The sequence below is a fragment of the Hyla sarda genome, chromosome 1, assembly GCF_029499605.1.
Source record: "Hyla sarda isolate aHylSar1 chromosome 1, aHylSar1.hap1, whole genome shotgun sequence".
NCBI classification, from domain to species: domain Eukaryota; kingdom Metazoa; phylum Chordata; class Amphibia; order Anura; family Hylidae; genus Hyla; species Hyla sarda.
The window spans coordinates 253,289,823-253,308,246 of NC_079189.1; the positions used below are offsets into that span (position 1 = coordinate 253,289,823).

Below are 18,424 nucleotides of genomic sequence, written 5' to 3' on the forward strand. Positions count from 1 at the left end.
ATGATGGTAGTTGTAGCTTTGCAACAGAGGGAGAGCCACTTGAACTGAGATGATTTTAGACTATGCAAGCCAGTTTATTTTTATTGGGGTCTGACTGCTGCGACCCCCCCCCCCCCAAAAAAAAAAAAAAAAAATAGGCTGCAAAGTCTAATATGCCTGGCCTGTTTTTGGCCCCAGTCTGGCCCTGCTCTTGAGCCATAAAACAAAATGTACAATTAAGTGCTAAATAATAAAATATTAGGTAAAACTACTAGCAGGACTTGGTGGTACTGATGGACAGTAAGCTCAACTTAAGTGACCAGTTCCAGGCAGTGGCTGCCAAGGCTAATAAAGTCACGGAATATATCAAGAGAGCCATAGAGGCTCCTGACAAGAACAGTTTTGCCTCTATATAAATCACTAGTCAGACCACATGGAGTATTGTTTCTATTTTGGGCACCTGTATATAAGGAGGCCATGGCTGAACTGGTGAGGGTGCAGAGGAGGGTGACAAAGGTTATTTATGGTATGGGTGAAGTTTGGAGAAGAGATGTCCTAGAGGCAATTTAATCACAATGTACAAATATATGAATGGACAATACAGAGATCTTTCTACTCTTGACATTTGTTAACCTTATTATTTATGTAACTATGTAAAAAACATAAATTACCAAAGGCCATTACAAAATTTGTGAGACAATAGGAACAAAAAATGTATATTTTTTTCTACTACATTAACAGGGACACAACTTTCAGAAAGAAAAGCATACATTAGAAATGCAGTGATAATAAATGCACATCACATAACATCTTTACATTTTTGCTATTAGTTTTCTTTTCATTTAATTTGTTTGTATAGTTGGTTAATACAGCACATCACAAATATATCAAATTAGCATGTGATTCGAAAATTAATTCATTTTGAGGACTGAGTTTTTGTTTATTTAGGATCCATTATCATTTTTCACATAGCAACATTTTGTCACCTGTAACAATAAAAAAGAGCAAGCAACACGTTTGCAGGTTAAAAATGATTTTTATAAAAGTGGTAGATAGTTGGAATGAATTGCTTGTGTTGTCGACTGAAATGAACAATGTGAGAACAAAATGATGGAGATTCTTTAAAATTGATGGTGAACTAGAGGAAAGAGGATTGCTTATATAGCGCCAACATGGTTTGTAGTGCTAAACAAAGATTGTCATCATTCACCAGTCCTTGTTCACAATGGGGCTAACATTCAAGTCTCTCTCTCTCTCCTTTTTCAAATGTTACTACTTAATACCAAATTACTGCTACCTACCTGATGACACAATCCCATTTTTCTGATGTCCTTGTTTGCTATCATTTGCTTTAGCAGTTGTGGAGACAATTCATATCCATATCTTACCACTCATTAAAATAGGGACAAAAGCAACCTGGAATGGGTCCCCTATCAAGGACTGCTTTAAAGGGGTTATCCAGGAAAAAACTTTTTATATAGATATAACTATCAACTGGCTCCAGAAAGTTAAACAGATGTGTAAATTACATCTATTAAAAAGTCTTAATCCTTTTAGTAATTATGAGCTGCTGAAGTTGAGTTGTTCTTTTCTGTCTAAGTGCTCTCTGATGACCCCTGTCTCAGGAACTGTCCAGAGTAGAAGCATTACCCATAGCAAACCTCTTCTACTCTGTGCAGTTCCAGAGACAAGCAGAGATGTCAGCAGAGAGCACTGTTGCCAGACAGAAAATAACAACTCAAATTCAGCAGCTGATAATTATTGGAAGAGTTAAGATTTTTGAATAGAAGTAATTTACAAATCTGTTTAACAATCCAAATCAGATGTAGCACTTTCTGACTGTATTCTATGGGTGGAAGTTTCTTTGGGGAAGTTTTTGGGCCAAAGCCATAAGTGAATTTACTAGAATAAATTCTTCCTTTATATTTCCCATTACTTTTGAACACACTTCTGGCCTTGGCTCATAAACTGCAAAAATCTGGAAAATGATGAGCCCAAATGAGGAAAGTAGCAAAGATAAGTAGTAAATAAGTCAAACTCCATGAAACCTTAAACACTTTTTCTGACACACATGCAAGTTTGAAAAACATGACATGGGGCTTCATAAAATGGCATTTTGACTGAATGCCAAATTTCTCACTGTATATATGTCAGAAATCTAGAGCAAACACATTGGTTGATTTAGACCCTTATCTGCTCATTTAACTATACAATGTTATTGTACAACAACTGCGGAAGTTATGGATGAAAAAGATACATTTTTATGTGACTGTTAATCCACCACTTAAAATTATCTTGCTGTATTATTAAGAAACTCATCCGATTATCAGTTAACATCATAATAAATAAAGGCTACAAATATTGCCACTCTTTTTTTTCTTTCTCTTTCATTAATTCATAATTTTCATTAACATAATGAAGTCTTTTTGGGACAATTAGAAAAAAAAAGCAGAAAGAAAACAGCATTACATTTGTATCCCATACACAGGACTAAAAATGTGATTTTAAAAAATGTCTTACAGCATAAAGATTTAGGAGCACATACAATATTATTTCTTATTGTAAATCATAAGAGAGTTTGTTAACATTACTATTTTCCTCTTTTATCTTCTATAGGCTTGTAACGAGGTGAGCTGGTTTTTCCTCAGAAGGTGTCCCATCTTTGCTCAGTGGGACTATGAATCCATCACTGCTTCCCCGTCCTAGTGGATAGTATGTATGAAGTTGATGTATGTTGTTTTGGGTACCCAAGTTTGGCATGCTTTTATAGTATATTTCTCCTGCATCCTTATTTTTGATTGGCGATGAATCTGTTTGAGTACTAGTTGCAATGCTTCCTGTGACAGCTATGCCAGTTAGAGTTGGCATGCTGGTGTAAAGAAAATCTCTGTTAGGTGATTGCATTGCTTCAATGTGCTCATTTGGTAACAAAGGGAAAACACTTTCACTGTTTTCTGGTGGAATCATTCTCTTAGTAAAATGAAGAGGCTGGTGACTGTCTGTAGGGTGGGAACGTGAGGGTAGCAATGGTGCATTAGATTCCTCATTTATCAATTCCAAAGCAAGAATTTCCTCATTAGTTAAACATGTAGCATCACCAAAGACTGCATCATCCTCTTTTAAATTGGTAATGTTATTTATCAACTTGTTTACTAGATTCCTATTTTGTTCACATGAGCGTTCATGGTTATTTAGATACGAAGGTATACAGTTAGAAGTGAGCTCCTTCAAAATCTTTTTTTCTAAGGCAGATTCTTTGTGGTTAAAGCCACGGTCAATTATTTTTACACAGTCCCTAAGATATTCATGTCTTGCAATGTTATAGCTGTTCACATGGTCACCATTCAGTGGTAGAGTATCCATGACACTTGTATCTCTGCAATTGTTCAGGATTCCCTCTGGAAGACATTGGAATAGAGAAGAAAATATTTACTATTATTTATTGCATCTAATTCCATTGCTTTCAAACTCATTTTAAAGCCATGACTGTCAACCATTGGCATATCCCTGGACTAAGCATTGAAATAATGAGACCATTTTAATACAGAGGGAAAATTATTTCTATACCGCTGATCTGTTCATACCAACACTATGACCTACAGACTTGGATTACTTTATTATTTATTATAGTTTTTCAATGTGACAATTAAAATGTTTGCTGTTCATTATTTTTTCACAAGTTGTCCATAAAAAAATCTAGAGAGAAGAAAATCTTTTTTTTTAAAGTGATTTAATAAATCCTGGGCCTTGGAGCCCTTTTGTCAGGTGAAATGGCATTGATAACTTACACAGTAAGTGTAGGGTCACACATAGCGCATACACAGTGTATTTTACACTGTAAGAAATCTGCTGTGCAGCAGAAAACCACCTCAAGGGTTTCAGTAAAAAATGTCACCCCAGCCACATTACTTAGCTATAAGGGCATGCTTATGACAAACCTATAGCTAAACATAATGGTGCTTAGCTCACAGCTCCACAGGAGTCACAATTCTTGATGAGTATGCTTTTTTTTTCATTAAAATCATTTTTTTGTTTTTAATAAACAAAACAGTACAATACAAGAAACAAAAACTAGTGCAAAGGGAAACTACAGAGCAACAAAGTTAGGTGAAGGGTCATTGAAGTCTCAAAGATGGAGAAATTCAGAAAGTCCAACCGGCCACGTGTGAGTAACTTTCCCCCATCCAGCACGTTACAGTTGGGCTGCATAGCTGCATCCATTATAACAATAAAACTAAACCAACAGAGCAAAGTTCTGTGAGATAGCTAAATAATAAACATGCGATTGTTAACATTCCCATACACGAGAGGGTAGGATGGGAAGGGTTTTGTAACCAAAATAGTGATAGGGAGAAACACAGATGTTATACACAGATGTATAACACAAGAGTTGCACAGGCCACCTTCATAGAGATTACACAAATTGTTTTAGTCATCAATGATAATACAGAGACATAGGTAGAATAAGAATAACTGCTTAAAGGGGTACTCCGCTGCTCAGCTGTCACGCCCCATCCCATAGACTTGCATTGAGGGACAGGGCGTGATGTAATGAGGGGTTATGATGTCATGAGCTCCCAGCGCCGGCTCCAGTTTGTTCCAAACGCTGAGCAGAGGAGTACCCCTTTAATAGAAGTAGGAGGTAGGAGGATATCAGGGAACTGAATAATGTGGACTGTGTGTCCTATGTTCCATTGGATTAGGGCACACCACACCTAGGTGGGCGATGGCCTAGAGCACCGAGGGGGTGAGTGCACCACTCAGGGATCAAGTAATCACGTCCCAGATGCCCCAGAGTTCAAAGCGCTCTGCTGCAATCTCTCACTGCAGAATGGGCTTCTTGTGTGCACATCCTCTGTGTGACACTGTGCACACAGAACAAATAGGAGCCGCGGGCAGAGTAGCACCAGGAGCTTCAAGGAAACAATAAAGAGGTGAATTGCGGTTTTTTTCTTCCATTGAGCCAGCAGTATGGGGTCAATGTGTGAGGGGGGAATGTGTGGAGGGGCAATGGCTGGGGACAATGTGTGAGGGGGCAATGGCTAGGGGCAATGTGAGGGGGCTGTGTGAGTGGCGTGACTGTGGGAGATGTGTGAAGGGGCATAGCTGGGGCAATATGTAAGGGGACATGGCTGGAGCAATATGTAAGAGGATATGGCATGGGCAATATGTGAGGGGGCCTGCTACATAGGGACACAAAGTTGGCATTATTACTATGTGGAGCATTACACATGGATAATATGTATAGAGGTGGGGATTGTGCAAGAATGTGGAGTCTAAAATGTTTATCCGAAAGATTCTGCAAAGATGAGTCATGACAATCTGGGCCAGATAAAGAATAAATCCGATAAGAGAAGACATCACTTGTGAGTCCCCACATGTACCTGTAATCCCTTATATGGTCTGCAGAGCCTGTGTAGAGCTAATATCGACCACTATATGGTCACTGTATGTTGGAATATTGATCTCTGTAAAGTAGATTTCATTCAATAACAGTATAGTGCAAAATATAAATAATAATAAAAAAAAAAAAGTGCGACCAACGGGTGGCAAAATGAGGTTTTACCTAGGGTGGCAAAAATCCTTGTACCAGCCCTGCATTGGTTCTGAAAGTCAGGTGACGAGAATGTATTATTGAGTATGAGTTCTTAAATTCACTAGTTAAGTTCACATGTGAGAGAGCATCTGTCAACAAAGAGCCTTGTTGGTTTTCCAAGTGTCTGGTTATGAGCTGCGTGGTTTCCATGACTAGATGTGCTACGATTGAGCGAGCAGTTCTTGCAAACTTCTCTAGATCTATAGGAAGTATTGCAGTTTGAGCGGTTAGTACTTGATTGAAACCCAGGAGATGATTATTTGTTAGCTGAATACCCTGCCATAGAGGTCTCATAATAGGATAGTCTCATAAGATATGAAAAAGCATTCCATCATTACCACAATTCCGCCAGCACTTTTTGGAACATCGAGGATACACATGTTGTTATCGTGAGGTGGTGTAATACAATCTGAAAATTAATTTGATTATCGCTTCTTAATGGTTTAAGCATCAGAATAGCTTTCAGTAATGCTGGAAGGCAGGGGTTATGATAATTTGAAGATCTTTTTCCTATCTGGACATAAAAGAAAAAGGAGGTAAATGTAATCATCACCCCCCTCCATCTTAATGCCCTTGTGGCATTTCCCCCCCCCCCCCTCCCTCTGATCCCCTTTTGTCATTATTAGAGGGCATCAGAGGGAGGGGGGAATAATGGCACAATAACTAGAGATGAGCGAATTTACAGTAAATTCGATTCGTCACAAACTTCTTGGAGACTCTTTCCTAGGAATGTATCCACCTTTTCCAGCCCACCGAAGCACCTGAAGGCTGAACTAATTTACGCAGGTTTATTCATCAACTGCCGAGCCGAGAAGTTCGTGACGAATCGAATTTACTGTAAGTTCGCTCATCTCTAACAATAACATAATACTGAACAATGCATTGCAATCTAATAAATGCAAATAAAAGTCCCCTATGGGGACTTAAAGTGTCAAATAGATAAAAAATATATATATATATTTCTAAAATATTATAAAAATTTAAATATAAATCATTCCCCTTTTCCCCTTATACAACCCTGCATATGGAAAAAAAGGGTATAGAGGGCAGAATAAGGCAATGTTTAACATACTTACCATAAAGTGCACTACCTAAAAAAGTTGCAAAATTGTGTTATAATGTTTCATTTTTCAACCAACCCGAAAACAAAAATTTTTATTGGGGGTTTGGCTGTACATTCTATAGTAAAATGAAAGGTGTCATTGCAAAGTACAAGAGTTATATCTCTTTCTAACAGGTGAGAAGGAAAAACAAAAACGTAAAAATGAAAATTGGCTGTATCCCCAAGGCCAAAATGAGCTGTGTCCTTAAGGGGTTAAAGGGTCAGATAAAGTGTAAATATTTGATATATTTGTACCATTTTTTTTAATATGACTTACATTTAGTGATGCCAATTGTCTTTGCAGTCTATTACTAAGTAAGCGGCAATGGAAGGTTTAATAGCTCACAAAGGCAAAACAATACTAAAAAGGCAGAAAAGAGTGCTCCATTTTGAAATACTGCATGATTGGCTCAAAACCGCATAGTGTGCATGGGCGCTTACCAAGGTTGATTGTGCGGACCACAGCACAACAAAGGTAAAGAACGTGATGTTAAGGTCCCACCGCAGCCTTCCACAGTAGACAACAAAAAGAACTAACGACCTCCAAAATAGGTGGAATTACTTTGGGCGCTGAAAGACCACAGGTAGCAAGTATATGTGCAAAACGTTTATTCCCAATATGCAACGCGTTTGGCGCCTTAGTGATTCATCAGGCATATAGACAAGGAAACAGGAAGCATATTTATAGCAGCAGATATTAACCCCTTACTGGTACACAAATAAACAAACAAACAACTAATACGTTAGATAAAATGAAGACAAGCATAAATATAAATATATAAAAAAATATATATAAAAAATATACAGTAGAGAAATTTCCCATATCTGATTCCTTCAGTGTGTATTTTTAATCTCATTCAACCCATTCGGGAAAAGCGTACATAACTTAAAAATCCAATACAACTCACGGTTTTTTAATTTCTGAAATCTATTTGGGGCATCATTCGGAATTGTTTCCAAGATGAACAACTTCAAGCCTTCAGTTTTTTTTTGGTGTGCAATAGTAAAGTGTCGAGACACACTATGCAGCATAAAGCCGTTCTTAATATTAGAGCAATGCTTGTTTATGCGGGACTGCACTTTCTCAACAGTGCGGACCACAAATAGTAACCGGTACACACAAAATAACAAATAATCCACAAATGAGCTGTCACAACTGGAGGAACCATTAATAAGAAGTTCTTCACCTGTGGAATAAGATGTGAATAACGTTTTCGTACTAATCATATTGCAACAGATACAACAGTTTTTTGGCTTTTTTTACATTTTATCATCCCTCTCACATTTGGAGTCACGAAGATAGAAGATACAGATTTCAGCCGACTGAGAACTAAAAGATTACGAAGGTTCATAGACCTTCTAAAAGTCACACCAGGTTGTTTGGGAATAATCTTCCTCAAAATAGTGTCATCTCATAATAGGCCAATATTAAGTCAGTATATGTTTAATATCATTAGCAGCGCAATCATAGTTTGTAATAAAATTGTATTTAAAATGACTTGTCACTGTTATTTTCTTCTCCCTATTTTTACTACAAGTGTTGCCACAATATCACACTGTTTTTGATTTTTTACTTTATTAAATGCACTCGACAATAGAGGAGCCAGATATCCTTTACTAATGAAACAATGTTTTAAAATCTGGGACTGCTTAATAAAGTCAGTATCCAAAGTGCAATGTTTGCGAATACGCAAATACTGGCCATAGGACACATTTATTAACCATTTGGGGTAACGGGCAATACTATATTTAAAAAAAACTAATGATCCCAAGTCATCACGTTTAACCAAAAGGTCCAGAAATTCAATCAGTGTTTTTGAAAAATGAGGATTAAATTGTAAACCCCAATTATTTTGGTTGAGGCTCTGAACAAATTCGTCTGCCTTTTCAGATGTCCCCAACCAAATGAAGAAAAGCTCATCAATAAATCGCCTATAATAGGCTATATATTGATGGAATACAGGGGACAGGTGAAGCAAGTCCCCATCGCACAGCCCTTCATTTGCCTGTAGATGGCGCCATTGAACGAAAATACATTATGCTCCTGTATAAAACGCATAGCCTCAATTAGGAAGATAGATGGCGCAATCTAGATACTAAACAATCTACCTTCCTTATTGAGGCTGTGTGTGTGTGTTTTATAGTCGAGCATAATGTATTTTTGTTCAATGGCGCCATCTACAGACAAACGAGCGGACTCGCTTTGCCCCAAGTTTTGCTAACTTGTTTCTGGGGCGATTTGAGTCCCAGTACATTGCAGAGTCCCCCATTTCAGTCAATATATAGCCTATTGTGGCAACACATTGTAGTAAAAAAAAATGGGAGAAGAAAATAACAGTTAGTGACAACAGTGAGTTTTAAATACAATTTTATTACAAACTAGCTGAGTACCCGGCGTTGCCCGGTTTTTCCTTCCTAATCCTTTTTGGGGAGGAAAATAAACAAAGGAGGAAGCTTTTGACTTCATATGCAGTCCTCATATATGGTTGTCATATCCCAACCCCACATCCCGACCTCCTATCCCGACCTCCAGTCCCGACCTCCTATACCGTCCTCCTATCCCATCCTCCTATCCCGACCTCCTATCCTAACCTCCTATCCCGACCTCCTATCTCAACCTCCTATCCCGTCCTCCTATCTCAACCTCCTATCCCGACCTCCTTTCCCGTCCTCATATCTCGACCTCCTATCTTGACCTCCTATCTCGACCTCCTATCCTGACCTCCTATCCAGACCTCCTATCCCGTCCTCCTTTCCCATCCTCCTATCCCGACCTCCTTTCACGTCCTCACATCTTGACCTCCTATCCCGTCCTCCTATCTCGACCTCCTATCCCAACCTCCTATCCAGACCTCCTATCCAGTCCTCATATTCTGTCCTCCTATCTTGTCCTTCTATCCCGACCTCCTATCCCGACCTCCTACCCGACCTCCTATCCCGACCTCATATCTCGTCCTCATATCCCGTCCTCCTATCCCGACCTCCTATCTCGGCCTCCTATCCTGTCCTCATATCCCGACTCGTAATATGTATAGAAGTAATGAAATAGCTCCAGCTGTACGGAAATTATATGGGAACATACATTTCCCATTGATTTGCATGGGACTTTAAAAAAAAATTCTGACCCTCACAAATGGGGGTAATTAAGGGTTAAATTAACTATCCTATATTTTAAGTGGACATATAAGTAACATGTGACCAAGTATTATCGAAATATCTCCAGCCGTTTGGAAGTTATGCAGTAACATATATTTCCCATTGACTTGCATGGGACTTTAAACATAAGCCCCGCCCCTGGCAAATGGGGGTGAGTAAGGGTTAAATGACCTATTCTATGTTTGTTGTTGACATATACGTAACATTTGTGCCAAGTTTCATGTTAAGATATTAATCTTTAGCCATTTGAAAGTTTTTGTGGAACATACATGTTACGCCTAGCGCTCCGGGCCCCCGCTCCTCCCCGGAGCGCTCACGGCGTCTTTCTCCCTGCAGCTCCCCGGTCAGTCCCGCTGACCGGGAGCGCTGCTCTGTCATGGCCGTTGGGGATGCGATTCGCACAGCGGGACGCGCCCGCTCGCGAATCGCATCCCAGGTCACTTACCCGTTCCCGTCCCCTGCTGTCATGTGCTGGCGCGCGCGGCTCCGCTCTCTAGGGCGCGCGCGCGCCAGCTCCCTGAGACTTAAAGGGCCAGTGCACCAATGATTGGTGCCTGGCCCAATTAGCTTAATTAGCTCCCACCTGGTCCCTGACTATATCTAACCTCCTCCCATGCACTTCCTTGCCGGATCTTGTTGCCATCGTGCCTAGTGAAAGCGTTTTGTGTGTTTAAAGCCTGTGTACCAATACTTCTGCTATCTCCCCTGACTACGAACCTTGCCGCCTGCCCCCGACCTTCTGCTACGTCCGACTTTGCTTCTGCCTACTCCCTTGTACCGCGCCTATCTTCAGCAGCCAGAGAGGTGAGCCGTTGCTAGTGGATACGACCTGGTCACTACCGCCGCAGCAAGACCATCCCGCTTTGCGGCGGGCTCTGGTGAAAACCAGTAGTGTCTTAGAACCGGTCCACTAGCACGGTCCACGCTATCCCTCTCTGGCACAGAGGATCCACCTCCTGCCAGCCGGCATCGTGACAGTAGATCCGGCCATGGATCCCGCTGAAGTTCCTCTGCCAGTTGTCGCTGACCTCCCTACGCTGGTCGCCCAGCAAGCTCGTCAGATCGCCCAGCAGTCGCAACAGATAGCGCAACAAGATCACCAGCTGTCGTACTTGACCACCATGACACAGCAACTCCAGTCACAACTACAGCAAGTACAGTCACAGCTACAGCAGCAACAACCATCTCCTCCGCCAGCTCCTGCACCCCTTCCGCGGCGAGTGGCCGCTCCTAGCCTCCGCCTGTCCTTGCCGGACAAATTTAATGGGGACTCTAAGTTTTGCCGTGGCTTTCTTTCGCAATGTTCCCTGCACTTGGAGATGATGTCGGACCAGTTTCCTACTGAAAGGTCTAAGGTGGCTTTCGTAGTCAGCCTTCTGTCTGGAAAAGCCCTGTCATGGGCCACACCGCTCTGGGACCGCAATGACCCCGTCACTGCCTCTGTACACTCCTTCTCGGAAATTCGAAGTGTCTTTGAGGAACCTGCCCGAGCCTCTTCTGCTGAGACTGCCCTGCTGAACCTGGTCCAGGGTAATTCCTCCGTTGGCGAGTACGCCATACAATTCCGTACTCTTGCTTCTGAACTATCCTGGAATAATGAGGCTCTCTGCGCGACCTTTAAAAAAGGCCTATCCAGCAACATTAAAGATGTTCTGGCCGCACGAGAGACTCCTGCTAACCTGCATGAACTCATTCATCTAGCCACTCGCATTGACATGCGTTTTTCTGAGAGGCATCAAGAGCTCCGCCAGGAAAAAGACTTAGATCTCTGGACACCTCTCCCACAGTCTCCACTGCAATCTGCGCCTAGGCCTCCCGCCGAGGAGGCCATGCAAGTGGATCGGTCTCGCCTGACCCTGGAAGAGAGGAATCGCCGTAAGGAAGAGAATCTTTGTCTGTACTGTGCCAGTACTGAACATTTTTTGGTGGATTGCCCAATCCGTCCTCCACGTCTGGGAAACGCACGCTCGCACCCAGCTCTCGTGGGTGTGGCGTCTCTTGATGCCAAGTCGGCTTCTCCACGTCTCACGGTGCCTGTTCGGATTTCTACTTCAGCCAGCTCTCCCCTCTCAGCCGTGGCCTGCCTGGACTCTGGAGCTTCTGGGAATTTTATTCGGGAGTCCTTTGTGAATAAATTCCGCATTCCGGTGACCCGTCTTGTCAAGCCACTCCACATTTCCGCAGTCAACGGAGCCAGGTTGGATTGCACCGTGCGTTACCGCACGGAGCCCCTCCTAATGTGCATCGGACCTCATCACGAGGAAATTGTATTTTTTGTCCTTCCTAATTGCACTTCTGAAGTTCTCCTTGGACTACCCTGGCTTCAACACCATTCCCCAACCCTGGATTGGTCCACTGGGGAGATCAAGAGTTGGGGTCCCTCTTGTTCCAAGGACTGCCTTCAACCGGTTCCCAGTACTCCCTGCCGTGACCCTGTGGTTCCTCCTGTATCCGGTCCCCCTAAGGTCTTTAAGGACTCTGCCTGCCACAGGAAATGCCCCTCCCCCCCTCCCAGTCCCATCAGGCAAGCCTCTGTGTCCCCTCATGGCCCTCGTCCTGGTGTCACACTGCCCCGTGCCAGGTCTCGCCCTCTGCCCTCTCTCCCCATTCCTACTCCTGCGGTTCTGCCTGCCTTTGAGGAATCCCTCCATCCTTTCCCGGTGTCCTCATCCCAGGGGAGGCAGTTACCGGACAAAGAGAAGGGGAGACCTAAGGGGGGGGGTACTGTTACGCCTAGCGCTCCGGGCCCCCGCTCCTCCCCGGAGCGCTCACGGCGTCTTTCTCCCTGCAGCTCCCCGGTCAGTCCCGCTGACCGGGAGCGCTGCTCTGTCATGGCCGTTGGGGATGCGATTCGCACAGCGGGACGCGCCCGCTCGCGAATCGCATCCCAGGTCACTTACCCGTTCCCGTCCCCTGCTGTCATGTGCTGGCGCGCGCGGCTCCGCTCTCTAGGGCGCGCGCGCGCCAGCTCCCTGAGACTTAAAGGGCCAGTGCACCAATGATTGGTGCCTGGCCCAATTAGCTTAATTAGTTCCCACCTGGTCCCTGACTATATCTAACCTCCTCCCATGCACTTCCTTGCCGGATCTTGTTGCCATCGTGCCTAGTGAAAGCGTTTTGTGTGTTTAAAGCCTGTGTACCAATACTTCTGCTATCTCCCCTGACTACGAACCTTGCCGCCTGCCCCCGACCTTCTGCTACGTCCGACTTTGCTTCTGCCTACTCCCTTGTACCGCGCCTATCTTCAGCAGCCAGAGAGGTGAGCCGTTGCTAGTGGATACGACCTGGTCACTACCGCCGCAGCAAGACCATCCCGCTTTGCGGCGGGCTCTGGTGAAAACCAGTAGTGTCTTAGAACCGGTCCACTAGCACGGTCCACGCTATCCCTCTCTGGCACAGAGGATCCACCTCCTGCCAGCCGGCATCGTGACAATACATACATACATACACACACATACGTTGAGTTTTATATATATATATATATAGATTACTAGCTGAGTACCCGGCGTTGCCCGGTTTTTCCTTCCTAATCCTTTTTGGGGAGGAAAATAAACAAAGGAGGAAGCTTTTAACTTCATATGCAGTCCTCATATATTGTTGTCATATCCCAACCCCACATCCCGACCTCCTATCTCGACCTCCTATCCCGTCCTCCTATCCCGTCCTCCTATCTCAACCTCCTATCCTGTCCTCCTATCCCGTCCTCCTATCCCGTCCTCCTATCTCGACCTCCTATCCCGTCGTCCTATCCCGTTCTCCTATCCCGACCTTCTATCCCATCCTCCAATCCCGACCTCCTATCCCGACCTCCTATCTCAACCTCCTATCTCAGCCTCCTATCCCGTCCTCCTTTCCCGTCCTCATATCTCGACCTCCTATCTCGACCTCCCATCCTATCCTCCTATCTCGACCTCCTATCCAGACCTCCTATCCCGTCCTCCTTTCCTGACCTCCTATCCAGACCTCCTATCCCGTCCTCCTTTCCTGTCCTCCTATCTCGACCTCCTATCCCGTCCTCCTATCTCGACCTCCTATCCCAACCTCCTATCCAGACCTCCTACCCGACCTCCTATCCCGACCTCATATCTTGTCTATCCCGACCTCCCATCCCGTCCTCATATCCCGACTCGTAATATGTGTACCAGGTAATGAAATAGCTCCAGCTGTACGGAAATGATATGGGAACATACATTTCCCATTGATTTGCATGGGACTTTAAAAAAAGAACCCTGACCCTCACATATGGGGGTAGTTAAGGGTTAAATTAACTATCCTATATTTTAAGTGGACATATAAGTAATATGTGACCAAGTATTATCAAAATATCTCCAGCCATTTGGAAGTTATGCAGTAACATATATTTCCCATTCACTTACATGGGACTTTAAACATAAGCCCCGCCCCTGGCAAATGGGGGTGAGGGTTAAATTATCTATCCTATGTTTGTTGTTGACATATAAGTAACATGTGTGCCAAGTTTCATGTTAATATCTTTAGCCGTTTGAAAGTTTTTGTGGAACATACATACATACACACACACACACACACACATTGAGTTTTATAGATAATTGTGCTGCTAGTGATATTAAACATATCCTTTAGTGTGAGATGACACTATTTTGAGGAAGATTATTCCCGAACAACCTGGTGTGACTTTTAGAAGGTCTATGAACCTTCGTAATCTTTTAGCTCCCAGTTGGCTGAAATCTGTATCTTCTACCTCTGTGACTCCAAATGTGAGAGGGATGATACAATGTTTTTTTTTAACATTTTATGTGTTGCAATATGATCAGTGTGGAGACGTTATTCACATTTTACTCCACAGGTGAAGAATTTCTTATTAATGGCTCCTCCAGTTGTGACAGCTCATTTGTGGCTTATTTGTTATTTTTTGAGTGCCGGTTACAATATATGGGCCGCACTGTTGAACAAGTATCGCTCTAATATCAAGAACGGCTTTATGCTGCATAGTGTGTCTTGACACTTTACTATTGCACACCCAAAAAAACCTGAAGGCTTGAAGTTGTTGATCTTGGAAACAATTCCGTACGATGCCCCTAATAGATTTCAGAAATTAATAAACTCTGAGTCATATTGGATATTTATTTATGAATTTATCAAATAAATTAGATAAATTTTAAATAACAGTGTGTTAAGATATTTATGGGTATATCCAGGGGTGAAGTCCTGGGGAAAAAATGTGGGAACCTAAGATTCCCACCCAATGTCTGGTCCTGCAGGACTCCTGTTAATGGGAACAGTGTTACTGCTGTGAAAAAAGTGCAGGAACTCTGTTCCCATGTGTTCCTGCAGGACTTGATACCTGGCTTTATCAATGCATCATCTGTAGGATTTATATGTGAAAACTTCTGAAAAAACTAATAAAGATTTAGCTGATTTAAATACCAAATCAGCCGTAGAACCAGATTTTGCTAAAAATTTTGCCTAAAATGATCTTTGGTAAACATTAGAACTTTGCCAGGTTCACTTCCCGAAAGCCTGACTACTGTGCTATTATAAATAACAGAGTGAGGAGCACATAGCGTTTTGGTGCCTAAATGCATAGGATGAGGAAGTGGGAACACTGAGATGGGGTCAGGGTAGCCCAGAATACTTTGCAGCTACTGTATCAGCAAGATCACATTACTGTAGGTTAGCTAATCATTGCTTGCATACAGCTCCCAGGCTACTCACGAAATAGCATAGGAGTGAGTCTAAAAAGAGTGATAAACCCTTTGCACTGCATTTTGACTCCCATCTTGGACAGACAAGCTGAGCGGTAAGCACACACAGAACTCACAACAGAGCCCAGCAATAGAAAGGTTTCATACTACAACACAAAGCAATTTGAGCACAGCATTGTGCAGTGGGCTAACCTGTATTTTCTGGGTTTAATAAAACAGAGCATTTATAGCTGGGTTTAACAAGAGCTGCATTTCTGGCTGTGAGAGGAAAAGTTGACTTGGTAATTTTCTGCCACATTATCTATGTTTTCTGGGTTACCTGTATTTTCTGGGTCGAGTCAAAATAACAGCATTTACGGCTGTGAGAGTGAAAACTTACTATGCTTTTTACGCCTCATTACTTGTATTTTCTGGGATTAACAAACATAGGGGGAGATTTATCAAAACCTGTCCACAGGAAAAGTTGCCCAGTTGCCCATAGCAACCAATCAGCTTACCTATTTCATTTTTAACAAGGCCTCTGCAAAATGAAATAAGCAAGCTGGCAAATTTTCCTCTGGACAGGTTTTGATAAATCTCCCCCATAAAGCATTTATAGCAGAGTTTAACAAAAGACAGCATTTCTAACTGTGAGGGTGAAAGTTTTCTGGGCTTTTTATGCCAGGTTACCTGTATTTTAGGGGTTTAATAAAACACAGAGCATTTCCAACTGGGTTTAACAAAAAAAGCATTTACAGCTATGACAATATACGTACTTGGCCTATTCTACCACATTAACTGATTTTCTGGGTTTAATAAAAATTTAAAAAATAGAAAAACATTTCTAGCTGGGTTTAACAAAAAAACACAATTTCTAGCTGGGAGAATAAAAGTTGGACAAAGACGGAGTAAAGGAAAGAACACCTCTACCATGTCTACTGCAATACGTATGTTGGTGGCAATACTAGCACTATGGGTACCACTCATTTGTCCAGGCCCAGTACAGGTAGCAGCATCATACAGGTGCCTTCTGGTAGTAGAAGCAGCAGCCTCGGCAAGCAGAAGATGCCAATATCTTGTGTTGTTTCAGGGCATAATATGGCCATTGTGGACTGGTTGGCTCGTTCTCTGTCATCTCAAGTATAAAGAAAGGGGGAAAAAAGGCAGAGACGGCACTAATCAAATGCAGTTAATCCTGGTTTATTAGGCAGGATATTGTTGGTGCAACAGGAATTTTGCTCACTTGTCCGGACCAGAAGAAGAAGGTAAACCCTTTGAAACGCGTCCCTGTATGATCTGCGTTTTACCACTGAATAAAGACTGTTTAATCTTTACCAACTCTCAGGTGTGCGCCTCCTAGCCTATATGTCGAAGTTTCTTTCCTCGGTTATGAGATAACCTGGCAAGGTTATCTCTCTATATCTCAGGAAGAAGAAGATTCTCACAATATGCGCAATCAAATACAAAAAACCTCCCAGAGAAAAGGCAATGGGAACCTTCTTAGTACAAAGGAACTGTATTACCAATCATGCAACGCGTTTCCCAGCGCTTCTTTGATCCTCTCTTTTTTCTAGGAGTTTCGTTGGATTTGATTGCTATTCACGAAGCTAGTGGCTGCAGGCTCTTGACATTACATTGTCTTATGCCGATACCAATGTTGTACTTGGACGGTACAACAGACATCGGTGAGAACCAGTTTATCTGGATTAACGTTTTGTTCCCGACGATTTTACACAACGCAGCGCTGTGTTTCTTTTGTTTTAATATGACGATGAGTTAGGTGTCAGTGGATATCTTATTGTCTACAGTTACATGGCGAAAGGAAGCGTGCCTGTGTCATCTGTCTTTGATTTCCACCTCCCCCCAGTGCCAAGCAAGTGTCTACCATTAGCCAAAAGGAGGAGCTGTGTGAGGACTGCCAGCCTTTGGAATGTGTTAAAGTGAAAGTGGCCAAGCACTAGTGGGACTGGTAGTGGTAGGTTTTTAGGAATATTTTAAGACATCATGGTGGATATGGTGGGGGGGACAAGGAGTCCATGATCAGATATCAGAAGTTCCTGCTGAGAGGAGTGGCGGGGACAATGAGGAGGAGTTTGATACTGATGATGTAGTTCTGAACCAGGTGACGAGAAGGTGACGCTGAGGTAGCGCTAGAATATCAGTCAAACATACGAGGTGATACCAGCTAATATGATTAGCTCAGGAACAGGTGATGGCAAATCTGCTGCATATGTATGCTTGTAGTCGAATAGTGGTGCTTTGCCATGTAAAAATTATTTTCAACCTTACCAGATGCAGATAACGTGACACAGTGCCATTTCTGCAAACAGAAAGCAAGCTTTGGCCAGGTTACAAACATAGAAACTACAGCCCAGAATTATCAAACTGTGTAAGAGAAAAAATAGAGTGATTTTCCCCACAACAACCAATCACAGCTCAGGTTTCACTTTATCTCAGGTTTCACTTTATCTCAGCTCGTTAGCTGAGCTGCCATTGGTTGCTGTGAAAAAATCACTCTATTTTTTCTTTCACACAACTTGATAAATCTGGGAAAACATCTGTATGTAAGCGCATAGAGCGGCATTACAAGGCTGTGTGGGACAGTCAAGAGGACTGTAAAAGGACTGTAAAAGAAAACTTGTCCATGCTACTGCTGCTCATCTGTCTAGCAGCCAGGCCTCATCCATAAACAGCACATTCTATGTCTTATCCTTATCCTCCTCTTTCCCATCAGTTATGTATTGGGGAATCACTCTATTGTAGTGAGGCTTAATTCATACTTCAGGCTCTACCATACCATCTTGTTAACTCTATGGCCTTGTGCCCAGCCCAGAAGGCACATACATAGTCATTATTTTGACAAAAAAGCCATCCCGCTTTGCAAAATCTTATAGTGGAGATGGCCACTCCTTGCAATTGTCAGTGTGC

The 18,424-nt window shown here is 42.7% G+C and overlaps 1 protein-coding gene across 1 annotated transcript in view; it reads right to left on the minus strand.

The window, feature by feature from the left end:
- Window positions 1–681: 681 nt before the first annotated feature.
- Window positions 682–18,424, minus strand: part of ADGRL3 (adhesion G protein-coupled receptor L3) — a 961,109-nt gene continuing 943,366 nt past the window's right edge. Inside the window, exon 25 of the mRNA XM_056570909.1 lies at window positions 682–3,377. Coding sequence (XP_056426884.1) covers window positions 2,590–3,377 — 788 coding nt within the window. The 3' untranslated portion in view covers window positions 682–2,589. The remainder of the gene's footprint in view (window positions 3,378–18,424) is intronic.